This window comes from Podarcis gaigeae (assembly GCF_964106915.1).
Source record: "Podarcis gaigeae genome assembly, chromosome: 1".
Classification (NCBI taxonomy): Eukaryota; Metazoa; Chordata; class Lepidosauria; order Squamata; family Lacertidae; genus Podarcis; species Podarcis gaigeae.
In genome coordinates this window covers 132,620,036-132,640,474 of record NC_139678.1, presented here as the reverse complement: position 1 = coordinate 132,640,474, position 20,439 = coordinate 132,620,036, and the positions used below count along the sequence as shown (strand labels likewise).

The 20,439-nt window shown below is 44.2% G+C and overlaps 1 protein-coding gene across 1 annotated transcript; it reads right to left on the bottom strand.

The window, feature by feature from the left end:
* Nucleotides 1-3,415: 3,415 nt before the first annotated feature.
* On the bottom strand, nt 3,416-18,829 carry COPS8 (COP9 signalosome subunit 8). The gene is made up of 8 exons (XM_083715020.1): nt 18,641-18,829; nt 18,211-18,281; nt 13,792-13,840; nt 12,554-12,686; nt 9,553-9,660; nt 9,068-9,130; nt 5,850-5,891; nt 3,416-4,753 (listed from the first exon to the last, which is right to left on the bottom strand). Exons 1-8 carry the CDS (start codon nt 18,722-18,724, stop codon nt 4,674-4,676), a joined length of 630 nt encoding a protein of 209 aa, XP_083571146.1. The 5' UTR covers nt 18,725-18,829; the 3' UTR covers nt 3,416-4,673.
* Nucleotides 18,830-20,439: the final 1,610 nt, after the last annotated feature.

Below are 20,439 nucleotides of genomic sequence, written 5' to 3'. Positions count from 1 at the left end.
CAGATGCTGTTAATGTTAATAACCATCTCCTCTGTATGTTGGAGTGCAAGAATGGGTAAAGGTTTTAAAACTTTTCCACAAGAGTTTCCTAAACATAAAGCATATTGCTGACATCTTCCTGCCATTTGCAAACCCTGGTGATGTGTAGAATTCTGGCAGCATATCATAAGATACTGACCCACCCATGCATTTCTGAACCTTTGGCTCCTCATCAGCCACCCACAATGGACAACTAAAATATAGAGGTGCTAATACCCTTTCACATTCGGAGAGGATAGAGTCAGAAACAATGGTGTGCTGTTGCCATAATGGGATTTCAGATATCACTTGTCATAAAACATCTGATTTGACTTATTATTTCCATTCCTTCTGGTTTAATCGGAGCATGAAAAATACTAGGTTGCAGGTTACGCAAGAGCTACAATAAAAGTGAATCACTATTCTAACTTTTACAAATGATGCCTCAGAGAAATGCAAAGTCCTTATTTACCAAGTGAACAAATGCCACTTTACCCAAACTAATTTTGAACAAAATTACAAAAATATTCAGGAGAAAGTAATAATAAAGACCTCCAAGACAATGAAAGCCGCCACCACTCGTGGCTATTTTACCTATTTTAACATGGTGAGAACAGTGGCATGGCTAGAGGTGGGCGTGCGCCAGAGGCAGAAGGGCACCAGCCCAGCCCTTGCCACTGAAGTTGTAACTGCCACCAGAATGGCAACCTGAAGCTTTGGTGCACCCCCAACCCATGGTCTCCGCCTATATACAGGCTGTAGGACTCAACCATGGTGGCTGGTGTAACAGTGGGAAGGAGAGGAGGCTGGCTTTCTGTGATGGTAGAAGCAGGAATTACAGGAGGGATCTCAAAAGAGGCAAAACAGCTAAACAAAATGCATCCAAGAAACAATCACTGCAAGCCAATTTTAAAACAATTCATTGGCCAGCTGAAATCAGTTTAAATCAATATAGATTGATTTAACAATAAACCATATCAATGAATTGATTTTAAGCACTCATACCAGTCTCTCCCCTCCCCCTTTACTGAAATTCATTCAACAGTCCACTGAAAATCATGCGGACGCACACAGAGGAAATTGAGGGGTCAGGAGGAAAGACCCCTCTGACCAGAAGTCCATGAAAAGTCCTCCACCAACAGGAGTGGGGGGTGGGAGGAGGAGAAAGAAAAGCCGCAAGAAAACAAAAGGCACTTTAGAGGTATTTAATACTTAGCGCAGACCTGGCAAGTTCAGTACAGTGGTACAGATGCTTCAGATTACAGACTCCGCTAACCGAGAAATAGTACCTCAAGTTAAGAACTTTGTTTCAGGATGAGAATAGAAATCACGCGGTGGCAGTGTGAGGCCCCATTAGCTAAAGTGGTACCTCAGGTTAAGAACAGTTTCAGGTTAAGAACGGACCTCCAGAACAAATTAACTTCTTAACCCGAGGTACCACTGTACTAAGGGAAAAAGAGTGAAAGGTACTGACGTGTAAATACAGTGGTGCCTCGCAAGACGAAATTAATTCGTTCTGCAAGTTTTTTCTTCTTGCGAGTTTTTCGTCTTGCGAAGCACGGTTTCCCATAGGAATGCATTGAAAATCAATTAATGCGTTCCTATGGAGACCGCCCGGGGACAGAGGGGAAGGCGCGCGCCTTCCCCTCTGTCCCCAGACCTGTTTAAAGCAAGGGGCGGCGGGGAGAAGATTGCTTCTCCCTGTTGCCTGCCCCGCAATCTCCGGGGACAGAGGGGAAGCAATCTTCTCCCCGCCGCCCCTTGCTTTTACCAGGTTTGGGGACAGAGGGGAAGGCGCGCGCCTTCCCCTCTGTCCCCGGAGATTGCGGGGCTGGCAACGGGGAGAAGCGATCTTCTCCCCGTCGCCCCTTGCTTCAAAAGAGGTCCGGGGACAGCGGGGAAGACGTGCTGCGCTTCCCCGCTATCCCCGGAGCTTGCGGGGCAAGCTTCGTTTTGCGAAGCAAGCCCATAGGGAGATGCGTCTTGCGAAGCGGCTAAGAAAACGAAAAACTCCTTCGTCTAGCGAGTTTTTTGTCTTCCAAGGCGTTCGTCTTGCGGGGTACCACTGTACAAGCCTTAGCAGGGAATGCTGAGAGTCTCTTCAGGGATGCACTGATGAGCTAGAGGCAAGAACGTGAAAACTGAAGACTTTTCCAGGAGCACAAAGATTTCAAACGTTCTTAGCAACAAGTTCTTGCTGCTAGTTGGTGGTGCTCATCCCACCTGGCCCAGGAGGCCAACACAGGAGGGGCGTGTTGGATTTCCAGAGTTCAGCACTTCTATGAATGACTTCCGGGAGGTGGGGGAGAAGTTGAGGGAAGATGGACATGCTTTCAGTGATACAACCTGAACGGCTTCTTCCATGCCACTCCCTGGATCACAGACATGCAATTCAACCATGGCCCACAGACTCCTGGTGTAAATAGCTGGTTTCCTGAGAGAAATTCAGTCATCCAATCTGTGAAATTCTCTCTCTATGGTCAGTGTTATCAAGGGAAGCAACTGCATGTGCATATCTCTAAAACTGCAAATGTTTGTATCAATAAAAGTAAATAGTTCAGTAAATGATTGAGGAGTCCCTTTGTCTCTTATTCCATTTTACTTGACATGTTCATCTACTTACTGGCTTGCTCCACATTTTTTGTCTTTTCAGCTGCCTTCCATGCTCTTTCCACACCGCTCCATAGGATTTCAAGCCCCTTTCCCTGTCCAATTCTCAGCACCTAAAATTCTTCCACAAAAGCATATTCTCTAGTCCTCCAGAAACCCCCCCTCTGCTGCATTCCCCACCCTGCTCCTCCATCACGCAACACTTGCACTGCATTCCTGAACAAATTTACTTGACAGTACATCTGAGAAAACATGATGTAGCTCTTACTGTGAGGTCCATTGAGAAGGAACTATGTCATCTACATTCTGCAGAAGATCTATGTCCTAGAATAGAGGACTACTGCTGCTAGATAACGTTGATCTACATGCTGAAATGGGACGCGGGTGGCGCTGTGGGTAAAACCTCAGTGCCTAGGACTTGCCGATCGTATGGTCGGCGGTTCGAATCCACGCAACGGGGTGAGCTCCCGTCCTTCGGTCCCAGCTCCTGCCCACCTAGCAGTTCGAAAGCACCCCTAAGTGCAAGTAGATAAATAGGTACCGCTTTATAGCGGGAAGGTAAACGGCGTTCCGTGTACTGCGCTGGTGCTGGCTCGCCAGAGCAGCTTCGTCACGCTGGCCACGTGACCCGGAAGTGTCTCCAGACAGCGCTGGCTTCCGGCCTCTGAGCGCGCAACCCCAGAGTCGGTCACGACTGGCCTGTACGGGCAGGGGTACCTTTACCTTTAAGTGCTGAAATAATGTTAATACTAAAGGTATCACTAGAAGAAAACCTTAGAAAGTAAGATTCTGGTCTGATGTAAGCACACTTTAATATTACCAAAATTAACTTCCAACAATTTCAAGAGCTGAGGCTCCCCCCTCCCCACAATAAATAATAGTTTGAGATCAATGGTTACACTCACAAAGAGCCCCTTAAAGTAACTGCGTACATACTGGGACCTTCTTGCACCCAAAAACATCCAAAACACTGTCAGAATGTACAGTTATAGTGCACTGGGAGAACAAAAGGACAGACAAGCTATGAAATGATGGTGACCAACACCTGAAGAGGGGAACAGATGAAAAGAGAAAAAAGAATGAGACTCTAGCGGAGGGCTGCATTTTAAATCGAAGCATTATGGACAAGGGTATGGCAAGAGGAAGCTGCTTCCTTCCAGACAGTGCTGAAGATGGCAATCAATACGATCAGGATTCCAATTCTGAAATGTTCATCCAAAGTTGCAGCATAACTTCATCCATTTACAACAACCACAGAACTATTTTCTCAGTGATGGCAAACATGCTCCAGAATTGCTGGCTTAAATACAAGCCACATATGTCTGAAAGAACCTAAACACCAATGAGACCATCATCTAGCTAACTGAAGCCAGATGAAGCTCTCTGAAAACTACACCCCAATATTTTCCCATCTTCCCCCAGAAGACCTAATGGGTGCTCAAATATGCTTTCAAAATGGTCACTTAGTTTCCTTTTAAAGAGAAAAGGACACATTGCATACAGCAGTCAAAAACCGCCTAGAGTAAGGAGACTTCAGGTAATTAAAAACAGAAAAAGCAACTTCAGAACCTCATTATAAAGGAAGAAGAGTGTAATCTTTAGCGTGTAGTATCAGACTCCACTTTCTATGGAAAGACACTGCAAAGACTGACCCCCTCAGACTTACACCTTGTTCCCTGATCTGGGTACAATCCTTCCATGTCCTTTCAGAGTTCAGTTTCTGTTCCACCCATGACAACGGATGACACTCTTCTCCACTGCTGCATTTACAAGACATCAGCGTTGGAGAGAAGCTGCTTTCCTCACAATAAAGCACAAGAGTTTAAAACTGAATATATAATACTGCTGTGCAGCTGGTTGATAATCAGGGGGAATCAAGTTAATTAAACCCTTGCTCCAGCAAAACACACACAAAGATGAAATGCAAAACTATGTTTTACCAGCATATTCCATAATAGTGCATATATTGCAACATTCAACAGGACAAACATAATGTTGAAAGATCTAGAAGTACACAGGATGCAATGGATGAGTGACTGGAGTTATCAGTTTTCCAGGAAAGCCACATAGTCAGTTAACCGAGCCAACTGCTGTTCATTGGGAATCGGCGGGACTGAAGCAGGTTCTGAAAATAAGGCACAAAATGGGGTGAAAATTAGAAGAAGTGGGAAGGGAAACTGAGTAATAGCCCCCAGCCACTGAAAAGCACAGAGAAGTCACATCTGGGGTCTGATCCATATTCAGTTAGGAGGCACTGCTTTTGAATTGCCAAGTGCAATGGGTCTCCTCTTGAAGGCAGAGGCTGTGTGCCCCAGTAAAGGGTCATCTGGAGAGAGGAAAAGGATCTCTTTCTTGCCCTGTTGGGGGATTCACTCCCACATTGAAATCAAGGCCCAAGCTCAAGTTCTATTCTTGTGCCCAAGTCTTACATGATTTTACATAGGTTCTGACACAATACTAGTACATAAATTAGATGGCGTAGATATAAAACCAACTTGTGTGGCGCCTTGAAGACTAACAGTTTTATTCAACATAGCACTAAGTAATTAGTTCTGCCAATGAAAGGGATTTCTTGCTCCTGCAATGGAATGTCCCCCTCCCTCTCTTTCCCCTCCAAATCTGTTTGAGAAGTTCACCCAACCATCTGCAGCAGATCTGGGGAGGTCAAGGGATGGGGGGGGGAGTCCTACTGCACTTGCACTGACCAGATGAGGAAGGAGAAGGCCACCCAAACACATCTATTATGGCATATGCTTTTGTGGACCACAGTCCACTTCATCAGCAAGCAAACATACATATGACTAAGGCAGGCAGAGGGGAGTGAGGCCAGAGAGAATTGAAATCTAAGGCCAAACAGCGATGATTACCTAAAAGCAAAATAAACTACAGTCCGACCCCTCTCGCTCTCCAGGCTTCCAAGGTAACCGCCCTGAACGGCACCTTGTTTTAGAGCGGGTAAACAAGAGGGGGAAAATTCGCTGAAGGGGCGCTGGGCAGAGAGGGGGAGAATTTTTTTTCTTGTTCTCCCCCCTCTAAAACAAGGTGCATCCTATTGTCCGGTGCGTCCTATGGTGCGAAAAATACGGTAGCTGTGCCCAGTAATTTCCATGGGCCAACTCTGGATAAAAACAATGCTGGATCCAACCCATACCTTTTAACTGTGCTGTTTTTGCCATGGCAGACTACCACCCTCTAGACATAACTCATGAATGAACACATACCTGATAACGGGTGAAATCTGTTGAATGAAGGCTCTTGGGGACCTGACACAGAGATACAAAATGACATTTATAAATTGTTCAAGGACCATTGCACCAAGAATGAGTTTCTAGATGTACCTAATTTTACTGTGAAATCTTTTATAGAGCTATCCATTACTAAGTTGCTTACTTGCTACAGAGATTTTACTTGCTTTGCCTAAAGGCACTGCATTCAGTGAATCCTTTCAAACTTCTCATTAAGGCGTTCTTTTTCAGTAACTGACTTTATCAGTTTGAAGCAGAGTTTACCCTGAACTCAAGTAAGGCATGTGTCACACCTAGCATGACTGGAAGATACTAAAAATCAAATTAAGGTGTTCTGCAGTTTGGAAAAATCCCCAGCACTGGGTCATTGAGGCATTTACAACATTAATTAACTGCTGGTCAGAAATGATGTCTAGGACTATGAAAAGCCAGCTACTGAAAATGCTGCTGGTGCTAAGAAATGGACATTTATTCTGTTCTCAGTTGCTCACTCTATCTCTTTTCCACTTTCAAGATACAAAAACAGTGATTCATCTATACTCCTTTATTTTTAAAAATGGCAATGATTTTAAAAAGAAATTAACAAACTAACATTGCTTTGGAACAAATAGCTATGTTACTAATATATATTTGAATATTACCGTATTTTTCGTCCCATAGGACGCTCCGTCCCATAAGACGCACCTACTTTTTTTGGGGGGGGGGGGAATAAAGGGGGGGGGAATTCCTTTATTTTCCCCACAAAACCAACTGTCTGCGCCTCCCAACTGTCCCCCGAGCTTGTGGGCTGGCCGATGTCTGCCTGGCGCGAGGGGCGCTCTGCTTCAGGGCGCCCCGCCCGCCGGGCGGCAGGCTGCGGACACCTGCGCGAAGCACGGGCGTCCTCCGGAGGGCGCCCCGTGCTCCACGCTGCAGCCCGCAAACCTTGCGCGCCGGACTCCCCCCGGTGTGCAAGGCTTGCGGACACCTGCGCGAAGCACGGGGCGTCCTCCAAAGGGCTTTTTGTTACAAACTTGCTTAAGATTTTGTGTGATGTAAGTATCACTACAGGAGCCAACACTGGCTGAAAAGAACACTGTAATTATTAACTGTTCTACAGCTATGCTCCATCTCTGCCATATAAAATTGTTGTAGGTTCTTTGTTTTGTGGGGAATTCACCTCAAGGAACTCCTGCGGCTGTTAAAAGAAGCTAAAACTTTAAAAAGAGCAGTTCTGTAAGATTACTCCCTATCCCGAAGAACTATTCACCAATAAAAAACCCCAAACTGAGTGAAGTATGTATTATAAAGGTTAAGAACTAGTTAAAGAGACAGCAAACAAACCTTAGAGAAATTTTAGTTGGCTTGGAGTACACACAGTATTTAGCAACTGATCAAGCCCTGTTTGTTCTTTACTCCATTAATGCAGAACATTATAACATGGGTAGGCAAACTAAGGCCTGGGGGCCGGATCTGGCCCAATCGCCTTCTAAATACAGCCTGCGGATGGTCCGGGAATCAGCATGTTTTTACATGAGTAGAATGCATGCTTTTATTTAAAATGCATCTCTGGGTTATTTGTGGGGCATAGGAATTTGTTCATATATTTTTTTCAAAATATAGTCGTCGTCTGTCCCCCCCACAAGGTCTGAGGGACTGTGGACAGGCCCCCTGATGAAGTTTGCTGACCTCTGCATTAGATTCAGCAACCAAATTACAAGCTAACACCCAAGTTAGTCGTAATTTCAAAATGGCAACTACAGTAAGTTTTCGCTACACTTTATTTGCATCACACAAACTGACGAACATATTCAACTGAGTCTCCAAAGCCAAGGCTAGTTGAGAGAAATTAAGGCACATTCTGTTTTCCTTTGCCTAAAAGCTTTTTTAAAAAAATATATAATTTTTATTAACCGACCAATGAAATCAAATCACATCACATAAATTCCGAATTACAAAGCTGAATTTTAAATTTTTGTTGACGGGACCCATATTTCAAGTTTCAAAGGGGGATTCCGATCATCTTCTTCCAAATCAGTCCAGATAAAGTTCATAATTCTATCCAGTCTTATCTTGCTGTTTCCACATCTCATCTTGTTCGTACATTTTTTCTTTTTCCTTTATGCTCTCTTCTGATAATCTCCTTAAGCAGATAAACACCAATTATATCCTGTGTGGATTTTTCCGTTCGACCAATCCTCATATCGTGATGGTTTCCATATATCATCACATTCATAAATAACATCGCTCTTTCCATCATTAATCTCAGGGTCTGTCGTTCTTAAGTCCCACTGAGGAGTCTCACCCACAGTATAAAAACAGCTCTTTCCTCTTCCCAGACTCAAGTCCTCGGACAGAGCTTACCAATATGGCGACGGTATTTTTAACTGCGTCATTCCAGAGCTCTTAAACTTTCCACGCTTTTCTTAAAACATGCTTTGGTTAGAAACTTTATCTCCACACAGTCGTAAATCCACAGCTTAAGTCATTAAAGCAGCATTTCTGACTTGGGGGGCGGGGTTCTTGTTTAAGCACATAGAGGAAAGAAAAAAAAGTTTTTTCCCCTCCCCCATCCAGTCCCTTTGCCATACCGAGTCTTGGCTGTCTTCTCAAGATTGATTCTTCTTCTTCCGACTCATCTTGTTTATCAGAGAACTCTTCAGTTAGCAGTCTTTACTCCCCCTCCTTCCTTGAAATATGTGCAGTCGCTTCTTCCTAATTGTTCCTTTTGAAGTTCTTGCAGCTAGCGGCGCGGATCAGAGACTGCGTTCAGGAGCGCCGAAATCCACAGGAGGGCATTCTGCCTAGTGTCCCCATTCCCTCAAATTCGGGGGTGGTATAGGGCACAGCAGGCAAGGGCAGACCCCCCACACACACACACAATCCTGGGGGGTAGGGAAGCTATTTACTCCCATCACAGCCTCCTAATTACCCCCTGTGGGTCGGAGAGATGTTATTGTCAGCCATCTTCTGATCCGCCCCTAGTGGCCCCTCCCTCCTTTGCCTAAAAGCTGTCTGTGCCCATGAGAAATACGCCAAGTCATATTTCTGACATTATGTTTCAGGAATACCCCTTGCTGTTTTTTAACTTTGAATTAAGTACTGGCATGCAAATGTTAATTATCCTTTTAAATTCATTCACAGGAAAGGCAAGCAACAAAAATGTACCCAACCACCCAGACACAATGTCTTAATGAATCAAGAGCTCCACCTACCTGGCTTTTTAGGCATAACCATGCGAGTGGATGAATCTGCTTGCCATCCCTGATCAAGAACACCTAAAATGATTAAAATGAGATGCAAAATCATCAATGCCATACAGAACCTTCAACAAGGTAAATTCTGTTCCGAAAATTTCCTTACCTTCTGTGCAAGAAGCATTTTTATTTTACTATGCCCCCATATACTTTTTTTGCTACAATGAGAGCAAATAAAAATCCACTTGAAAGCCAAAAGCAAAATGGGAATAATATCTGTTCAGCAGTCAGATGCCATTAAACAGTAATTTTAAACAGTGAAGTCCATTAATTTCAATGGGTCTACGCTGAGTGTGACTTACTTGGGTATCACTCTTTGAAAACCTACAAGTTTTACTGTAGTAGACCAGTACAAGGTTACTCAAAGGTATGAAACACCAAGTTTAATAAAGCATTTTTACTTACATACATACACACACACACACACACACACACACACGTACCTTTCACTGCTTCTTCTATAGGAAGCCCAACAAAGGCTGCAAAGTCATCTGCACTTATTGAGGTATATGCTTGAGAGACCAGTCCAAATGCTCGCCGCCTAGTTGCATCTATTAGAGAGATAATTGGGAAGAATGATGAAAATCAGATGTAAAAAAAATGTTTTGTATGTTTATGTAATGAATAAATTGGGGGGTTTTAAGAGCTTAATGCATATGACAAAAGCATAGCCCCATGGGAAAGTGGTTATACAGAGGCATTTTCAATGTACAGTGGTACCTTGGGTTACAAACACCTCGGGTGACTGACTCCGCTAACCTGGAAGTAGTACCTTGGGTTAAGAACTTTAGCTCAGCATGAGAACAGAAATCGCGTGCCAGCGGCATGGCGGCAATGGGAGGCCCCATTAGCTAAAGTGGTACCTCAGGTTAAGAATGGTTTCGGGTTAAGAACGGACCTCCGGAACGAATGAAGTTCGTAACCAGAGGCACCACTGCACCCGAAAAAACTGTTACACATAGGAAACTGGTGAGGACACAACCTTCTAAAATATGCTAGCTAAGTACTCAACTTGGAGATAAGTAGTCTTGATAAGAAAACTAAGTGCCCCTGAAGAAACCTGCCTTCAGCCAAAACATTTTGCACTTTTCAATATTTTAGAAGGACTCTGGGTCCAAAACCAGTTTGAAGTCCATATCATGATATCGATTTCATAATTTTTGACCTGGCAATATATTGCAAGTCATGATTTTTGTGTGTGTGTATGCGTGCCCTATGCAAAAATCACAATGTGGGAAAAATCATGAAGTCAGTCAATCCTTCTCTCGACTCCTGTAGCCACTGGTAACTCTGCTGGCTCAGCTCTCCCCTGCCTCCTGCAGGCGACAGAGAATCACAAGAGAAGGCACCATCAAAAATCACAATGCAGGAAAAACTGTGAAGCCAGCCAATGCCTCTCGATAGCTCCAGCCTTATTTCAGACATCGTGATATATCATGATATGTAAAGGTAAAGGTAAAGGTAAAGGGACCCCTGACCATTAGGTCCAGTCGTGGCCAACTCTGGGGTTGCGGCGCTCATCTCGCTTTATTGGCTGAGGGAGCCAGCATACAGCTTCCAAGTCATGTGGCCAGCATGACTAAGCCGCTTCTGGCGAACCAGAGAAGCACGGAAATGCTGTTTACCTTCCCGTTTACCTATTTATCTACTTGCACTTTGACATGCTTTTGAACTCCTAGGTTGGTAGGAGCAGGGACCGAGGAACGGGAGCTCACCCCGTCGTGGGGATTTGAACCCCCGACCTTCTGATCGGCAAGTCCTAGGCTTTGTGGTTTAACCCACAGCGCCACCCACATCCCATCATGATATCTAGCTTGTGATATATTACGATGCTGAAAACCAGATACTGCCCAGCCCTCTGGGTTATATCTGCCTATGGCATACTTATGACTAATATAAGTCTACTGATTTCAATGGGACTACTATGAGTAAGATTTTATCAAGTACAACCCTCTATCAAGAGTTTGACTTTGATACCATTCTGAGGCTTCAATGGGAATACAAACAAGTTGTGCTACCTTAATTTACGGATCATCATACAACACAAGTAAGAATTTGCCCAATATTGCCACAACAAAACAAAGGAATCCAAACATGTATGTTGCCTGAGCTGCAGTGGGCTTTTCCCCATTCTTCACTTCCAAACAACCTGCCTTGGAAGACACAAGAATTACCCACCCGAGAAGAATGGCAGACGAAAGTGATGGACTATATGGAATTGGCTGAGATGACTGGCAGAATCCGGGACGAAGGAGAAGAGTCGGGGGAAGAAGATTGGAAAATCTTCAAAAATATTGTAAAATTAAGGACTGTTAGAAAGATGTTGGAAAAAGAAAATTAGGTGATTTTGGTAGAAATGATATAAAGGATTAAGTAAAAATGAGTTGATGAAATTGACGAAAGAGAGGATGTTAAACTATAATATATTAAATTAAATTACTTAAATGAAAATAAGGTTGGAAGGATTTGCTGAAATAACAATTTGAAGTAGAATACAAAATTGGGAGGTGTGAGGAGGTCAAGGAAATAAGTAAAGGAAGAAAGTTATGTAAAGGTTTAATCTGTTCTTTTTCTTTTTTAAGCGAATGTATTTTTATTTTTATTTTGTCTGTTGCTGTTGTATTCTTTTTTCTGTATTTTGTATTGTTCTTTTTTCTTTTTGTAACTTTTAAACTCTGAATAAATATTACTTAAAAAAAAAACAACCTGCCAAGAACTTGGCAACAAGCAGAGTAGCAGGTGATCCTGAGCACCTTTATTTGTGAAAAAAAATATGCTGAGATCAGTGGAACTTCAATTAGGTAGACATGCATAGAATTGCAGCCTTCAGGCATCTTCTGTATAGACAAACCCAACTCCTCTGACAACTTCAAGTTTTGCTTTGTTATATTCAGACAGGTCTCCTTCTGTTTATGGGTCATCACTGGAGAAGGGAGAGGGGTGATTGTCACTAATTGTTCCTTCCCCTCTGCCACTTCCCATGCTGTTCTGGGGAGTCTCCCACTTCCCAGAAAGAGCTTTTCAGGACCAACGTGGGTTGCAGGGGGACTGGTAAAAACCAACTCTCTTCCTCTATGGGCAGACTTCCATCCACAGATAGCATCAATCCCACCCCTTTGAAACTCCCAAAATAAGTCAAACTGCTTCATCCCCAAGCCAACCCCAAGTACTGTGTTACATCAAACTTGTACAGGAGACAAATCACCAGGCACTAAAATTAAAAATGAAACAAACCAGCAAAATCTTTAAGGAAATGCTGTAAAGGTCATACAAACTCTCTTTTTTCACAGTGATTATGCATACACTAACAGTCAAAGCTTTTGAATCTGTATTGGAACAGGACAAAACAGCAATTATAAATTCTGTGCTGATTTTGAGCAACCATTTGAAAGAACACACTTTCCACACCAAGTGAAAATGACTAGGGTTTTTAGAAAGATGTACCTCTAAGTGCTTCCATGATTGGCTGAATAGATTCAGACCACTGGTGTGCACCAATTGTTGTATAAATTCCAGGGAAATCTCTTTGCCAGATTCTCTGCCCCACTGACCAAATTGCACCAAGCTCAGGGTTTGCCTACAAAGAAAGGAAGAAAAATTATTTAGACGGACAAGCCATTGATCAGCAGATGAAGAGGGAAAGGAAGAAGTCCACAACTAGGGTAAATGAAGCGACCAAGAACTCAGCTGTGGTGGCCATGAGAGCCAAAAACCAGCATGTTCCCCTATTAGCAACTGAATTAGGTTGCCTCTGTTGCTGTACCATAAACTCTGCCCAACCAAGCACTTGAGCAGGAAGCAGTATTTTAAAACCTCTTTTCTTCCCATCTGCTCTAGCACCTACTTCTGTGCTTGATTTTGACTGCTGCTGCTTTTGGTGCATCTTCAGTGGAATCCTCCTCTAGTCCCTTCCCCAACCCTCTCACTTCTCACATTAAGCATCAAGTGAAGCACAGTGCTCTCCATCTGGCCTCTCAACATCCCACTCCAGAAAATCGGGGGGGGGGGGAGGATAATACTTATTGCACCAACTCTCTTGGCACTATCCTCCCAAAATTAATTAAAGCCCAATATGCAAGACTCTCTAGGTCACTCAATCAGTTAAAGTGATTCCACTTGTATGCAATTTGTGAAGAGTTTGGCTCTAAAGTAAAATGGTTCTACTGCAATTGTTATTTCTTTGTGGAGTGCCCATCCTAAGGATGTTAACATTCAACATCACTCCCAAGTTCTGTCAGCCACACTGAATTTTCATGTGTTAAATGCATGCTTAGAATCTAGTATCTCATCAATTCCTACCAAGCAAAAGCAAAATTCCTCATGTGCTCTATAGTTGTAAGCTGCTGCTGTGGAAAAAGAGGGACTTGCACATTTGCAAAAAAAATGAAACTTCTTCTACCTAATCCAGGACATACTCTAGAAATGAGTCTGAACTCAGACATGAAATACTCTGCATGGAGCACCTGAGATGTACAAACTTAAAGAGATAAAATACAAATCTATAAAATACAGCACGTATCTATTAAACAATAGCAAAATGCAACCTCAGCAACCTCAACAGAACAATAGAACATTTGTTCAGCAACCAGCAAAGGTGTTGCTTTTTAGCTTTCACTTTTGGAAACACAACCCAAAAGTTATGCGTGACACCTCTGTCCTTTAAAGTATTGAAAAGTACTTACAGACTTAATTGCAGGAGGGATTCTTTTCCACAAATACCGTGCATTGTTCCTAATAACATAAAAGTGTCGATTTAAAGTATTTTTTAAAATGACATTAACTAAAAACAAGTTTTTACTACTAGAAGACTATTAAAAGAGGCAACAATTCAAAGAGAAGCAAGAAACATATTCCGAACAATGCAACACTTTTATATGAGCTGCAGATAACATTTCAAACAATGGAAACACACAGATTTAACAATTTTTCTTTCTTTTTTTATGTAGTATGTTCACATATGGGCATGTTTAGTCCTCATGCAGTCTATACTATGTACAAGAAAAAACATTTTAGCATATAAAGGTTTGCTTCTAACATCAAGTACAGTTGTACCTCTAGTTACGAACTTAATTCGTTCCGGAGGTCTGTTCTTAACCTGAAACTGTTCTTAACTAGAGGCGTGCTTTCACTAATGGGGCCTCTTGATGCGTCGCTGGCACACGATTTCCTTTCTCATCCTGGGGCAAAGTTCTCAACTCGAAGTAACTCTTCCAGGTTAGCGGAGTTTGTAACCTGAAGCATTTGTAACTTGAGGTACCACTGTACAAGGTCTGGAACACATCTTCTGCACACTTGATACTTCCTGTAAGCCACACATGTGTGCATAGGCTAAGCTGCGGTAAAACAGAATGTTCTGTTGCTCAGGTATTTAAAACAAAACAATGTGTAGCCTAGTGTAATGTGAAAGTCGCCTGTTTGGCTGGGATTATAACCTCACACAGGGACTAATCAAGACTGGAAAGAGCAAAAAAATGAAGAGAAGGGGTGGTAATACCCAGAGACAAGGAAGCTGAAGGTAGAGGGTGGGTTAAGGAGTAGACTGAGACAGATGAACCTAAAGGATGGACAGGTAGAGAATGGGGCCCAAAGAAAAGAGCAAGGAGGCAGCAAACTGAAGTGAGAATTCATTGAAGAGGAGCCTCTGAAGAAGGTCTAAAATGGTTCAGATCAGGAAAGGCTGTATGCTGGGTCAGAAGAGAAGACAGAGAGAAGCTTGTTGATAAACAAGGTATCTCAAGTAGTGTTGAAAGTAATCAGGGGCCTGAAATGCAGACAGTGGGCAGAGCACAGCTGGAGGAGACATGAATCTGTAGAAAGCAGAAGGTGGGCAAAAGTACACAGATGCAGCTATGTGCAATGGGAAGGAGCAGGAGACATTTCGAGGGCTGGGGAATGTGAGCAAGGAAGCTTATAGTAACAAGGTCTAGAGCTGAGACATTGGCAAGGGAATCCTGCCAAGTGTTGCTTCTGTTGCCTCTGAAGGATTGTGACTGACAACTATGAAGGTCAAAAAGCAAGGGTGAGTCGGTTCACATACTGATTTGTCCTGAGCTGATATTTAGTAAAGTGAGCTGTACCGGGTGAAACATGCTAGCTTTGTTGAAACAAATATTGCTATCTGACTTAACAATCTTGCCCATTAAGGATCTGCAAAATTCAATTTAAAAAGTGCAGTATTTTAAAATCCCACTGATTCTTTTTTTAAAAAACAAATTTTTTATTAAAGATTTCTTGGTTTACAAAAGTATGTAAAATGTATTTTTTTTCAACTTACAGTGAGGTGGGAAAGTATTTGATCCCCTGCTAAATTTGCCTGTTTGCCCTCTGACAAAGAAATGACCAGTCCATAATTTTAATGGTAGGTTTATTGTAACTGTGAGAGACAGAATAACAACAGGAAAACCCCCAGAAACCCAGAAGACAAAAGTCAGAGATTAATGTGCATTATAATGAGTATTTGATCCCTTTGCAAAAGATGACTTAGTACTTGGTGGCAAAACCCTTGTTGGCAAGTACAGAGGTCAGAAGTTCCTGGTAGGTGGCCACCAGGTTTGCACACATCTCAGGAGGTATTTTGTCCCACTCCTCTTTGCAGATCCTCTCCAAGTCAGTCAGATTTTGAGGCTGATGTGTAGCTACTTGAACCTTCAGCTCCCTCCACAGATTTTCAATGGGATTAAGGTCTGGAGACTGGCTAGGCCACTCCAGGACCTTAATGTGCTTCTTCCTGAGCCACTCCTTTGTTGCCTTGGCCCTGTGTTTTGGATCATTGTCATTCTGGAATACCCATCCTCAACCCATTTTCAATGCCCTGGCTGAGGAGAGGTGCTCACCCAAGATCCATCGTCCCTTCAATGCGGTGAAGGTGTCCTGTCCCCTTAGGAGTAAAGCACCCCCAAAGCATAATATGTCCCTCTCCATGTTTGATGGTGGGGATGGTGTTCTTGGGGTCATAGGCAGCATTCTTCCTCCTCCCAACACTGCGAGTTGAGTTGATGCCAAAGAGCTCGATTTTGGTATCATCTGACCACAACACTTTCACCCAGTTCTCCTCTGGATCATTCAGATGTGCATTGGCAAACTGCAGATGGGCCTGTCCATGTGCTGTCTCGAGCAAGGAGACCTTGTGGGCTCTGCAAAATCTCACAGTCCTTCACGGCATAGTGTGTTACCAACTGTTTTTATGGTGACTATGGTCCCAGCTACCCTGAGATCATTGACAAGTTCCCCTTGTGTAGTTCTGGGCTGCTTCATCACCGTTCTCCAGAGCATTGCAACTCCACGAGATGAGATCTTTCATGGAGCCCCAGACCGAGGGAGGTTGGCAGTTCTTTTGTGTTTCTTCCATTTGCAAATTATTGCACCAATTGTTTTCACTTTCTCACCAAACTGCTTGGCAATAGTCTTGTAGCCCAGTCCAGCCTTGTGCAGGTCTACAATCTTGTCCCTGACATCCCTGGACAGCTCTTTGGTCTTCGTCATGGTGGCTACTTTGGAATCTGCTGGACTGATTGCTTCTGTCGACAGGTGTCTTTTGTACAGGTACTGTAACGAGCTGGGATTACAGGTAAGACCTCTCCCTTATAGCAGGTGCTTCTAATCTCTGCTCGTTACATACAATGAACATACCAGGTAGCCTGACATCTGGCTGGTTGATAGGGGATCAAATACTTATTTCACTCATTATAATGCACATCAATCTCTGTCTTTTGTCTTCTGGGTTTCTGGGGGTTTTTCCTGTTGTCATTCTCTCTCTCACAGCTACAATAAACCTACCATTAAAATTATGGACTGGTCATTTCTTTGTCAGAGGGCAAACGGGCAAATTTAGCAAGGGATCAAATACAGTGGTACCTCGGGTTACAGACGCTTCAGGTTACAGACTCCGCTAACCCAGAAATTTTACCTTGGGGTAAGAACTTTGCTTCAGGATGAGAACAGAAATCGTGCAGCGGCAGCAGGAGGCCCCACTGGCTAAAGTGGTGCTTCAGGTTAAGAACAGTTTCATGTTAAGAACGGACCTACAGAACAAATTAAGTTCTTAACCTGAGATACCACTGTACTTTTCCCCCTCACTGTACATTTTCTACAGATGGGGTTGGGTGGCAAAGTTTCTATTCTACTTAATGCATGTGTGGGGTTTTGTGTCAGTGTTGCTTGCGCAAGTTTGCTTTACTATTCACTTGTGTTCCTTTGGTGGTGAGAAAGGTTGGAGTTGGCTAGGGTGTGGTTGCTTGTTTATGATTGGCTGTGGTGAACTTTGTTTTCACGTGAGAGTGGGATCCAAGCCTACAGGTAAATTTTGCAAAGTTGCAAGTTACGTGCTTCAACACGCCCCCTCACACACACAAAGAATTCGCCAACTTCACCAAGATAAAACTTTGTGGCACCAAGCTCAGATACCATGGGGTACAAATAAACAGAAACCTCAACAAATTATACCTCTACAACTCCCTGTGGTGACAAATCAACAAAGACCTAAAGAGATGGAACACCAACTTCACTCTCTCAGACAAAATAGCCATGATCAAAATGATCACCCTTCCAAAAAAGTCCCACTGATTCTGAAGGTAAAAGTTAAAACATGTGCAATTCCCTCACTGAAAACAAGAGAACTTCAAAGTGTTTCACTATTGATGTGCCACACTCTTGTTTAAAACAGTATCAATAAAGAATGTCAAGTAAAATTTTCTGTTCACCCAGGCATTTGAGGCCTGAAAGATACTGACAGTGGCCAACTTGGAATTAGTATCTACGATGTATGTGATTGCCTTTAGATGTATTTTTTAAATTTTAAATTGTATTGTTTCAACAGTTCTGATCATTGTTGCCATGTGTTCCTTTGGGAGGAAGGGTGCGTGAGAGAGAAACAAAGCAAAACAAATAAGCCTCCTTTTGTGCGCCTGTTCTGAAAACTCTTCCAATTTCACAAGCATCGCCCATCTCCACCTGCTACATGAAAGTACTGAAGAATTAAATAAATAAGTAAAGTAAATAAATAAATAAATAAATAAGTGACCCTCTAGCAGCTGCTGCTTTCAAAGACACACTTCTTCTCAAGTCCAAGTATTAGAGGTAGATCGAAACTAACTTTTACTTACATGTCATTATGCAAAAGGTACAAAGCTAGGAGTTGCGCATAAACGGGCGGTGTTGCTATTCCTCCAGGGGCCTAAAAAATAAAAGCGGTTTACAGAATTAATGGCAACTGAGTGATTACATGCATCAATTTCTGCCATCCCCCCCCCCGCCCCCCGCCAGGATGGGAGGCTGTTTGAATCCCTTGATCCCAGCGGCTGCCTCTGTTTTAACCAGTTCCTGTCTCGGGTTCTTCGCCGTCTCTGGAGCTTCTCCTGCGGAAGAGGAGCTTCTCCTGCGTCTGGACTGCGCAACTTCAGCCTGGGAATCTCCAGCCCCTGCGCGGAGAGAGGCCTCGCCAAGGAGCCCCCCAGGCGCCTGGCGGGGGGAGGCGGGCCCGCCGGGGGGGGGAGGGGAAGCAGCCTCAGGTAACGCCCCCCCCGCCCCACACACCTCCAGCTCCTGCGCCTCGCACTGCTCCAGCAGCTTCCGGTAGCCGAGGCCGCCGCTCGCCGCCGCCATCACCGCCACTGGCATCTTCGCGCCCGGCGCCGGCTCCAGCCCAGGCGGAGGGACGGGTCCTCCAAGGCGCGCAGGCGGGCGCTTTCGCCGCTCTCCCTCGGCTTCCGCTTCCGGCCCAGAGGATTGACGTCACCCGCGCCGACGGGGGAAAGACGCCACAGAGATAGGAAATTAGAGAAGCCTCTCGCAGCCTACAACTCCCATCATCCCCCCTGGCGGCTCTCCTCGCCTGGGGATGACGGGAGCTGTAGTCCCTGGACACCCCGGGACTCAGAAAGTCAAGAGGGGCCCTACGGAATTGCTCGGACATCCTTGGAAAGCTGCTATTGGCGGCTAATGGATTGAGGTTGAATCCTGACAAGACAGAAGTACTGTTTTGGGGGGACAGGGGGCAGGCAGGTGTGGAGGATTCCCTGAGCCTAAATGGGGTAACTGTGCCCTTGAAGGACCAGGTGCGCAGCCTGGGAGTCATTTTGGACTCACAGCTGTCCATGGAGGCACAGGTCAAATCTGTATCCAGGGCAGCTGTTTACCAGCTCCATCTGGTACGCAGGCTGAGACCCTATCTGCCTGCGGACTGTCTCGCCAGAGTGGTGCATGCTCTGGTTATCTCCCGCTTGGACTACTGCAATGCGCTCTACGTGGGGCTACCTTTGAAGGTGACCCGGAAACTACAGCTAATCCAGAATGCGGCAGCTAGACTGGTGACTGAAGCGGCCGCCGAGACCATATAACACCGGTCTTGAAAGACCTACATTGGCTCCCAGTACGTTTCCGAGCACAATTCAAAGTGTTGGTGCTGACCTTGAAAGCCCTAAACGGCCCCAGTATACCTGAAGGAGCGTCTCCACCCCCATTGTTCTGCCCGGACACTGATGGACACTGAGGTCCAGCGCCGAGGGCCTTCTGGCGGTTCCCTCATTGCGAGAAGCAAAGCTACAGGGAACCAGGCAGAGGGCCTTCTCGGTAGTGGCGCCCGCCCTGTGGAATGCCCTCCCACCAGATGTCAAAGCGATAAATAACTACCTGACATTCAGAAGACATCTTAAGGCAGCCCTGTTCAGGGAAGTTTTTAATCTGTGATGTTTTAGTGTATTTTTGGTTTTTATGGAAGCCGCCCAGAGTGGCTGGGGAAACCCAGCCAGATGGGCGGGGTACAAATAATATATTATTATTATTATTATTATGCTATGACAACTTGGTGAGGCCTTTAGGGACAAGATTCGGACAGAGCTGGATGCCACCGTTGGAGCAAGTCCCACGGGAGCATCTGCTCTGAGCAGCCCTGTCTAGGGAAGTTTTCAGTGTTTGATGTTTTATTGTATTCCTAATATTTTGTTAAAAAATGCATTTGTCCCCAAACCAGAAGCCTCTTTGTTAGGTATAATAGGCCAAGAGATACCAAGAGAGGCTAAAAGCCTTTTTTATGTCTGCAACGACGGCAGGGAGAATGCTACTAGCCCAGAGATGGAAGGAAGGAGAAGCACCAACCAAAGAAGAATGGCAGGTGAAACTGATGGAATAGGCAGAGATGGCAAAACTGACAGGGAAGATCCGAAACCAGGAAGATCAAGTATTTTCAAAAGACTGGAGTAAATTTGTAATTTATTTAAAAGACCACTGTAAACAGTTAATATCTTTGGCAGGGATGTAATGACACTTGTAATGTGGAATTATTTGTGGTAATTATGGTTATATAATAGATGGATAAGGGTAAAAGATGCAGTAAA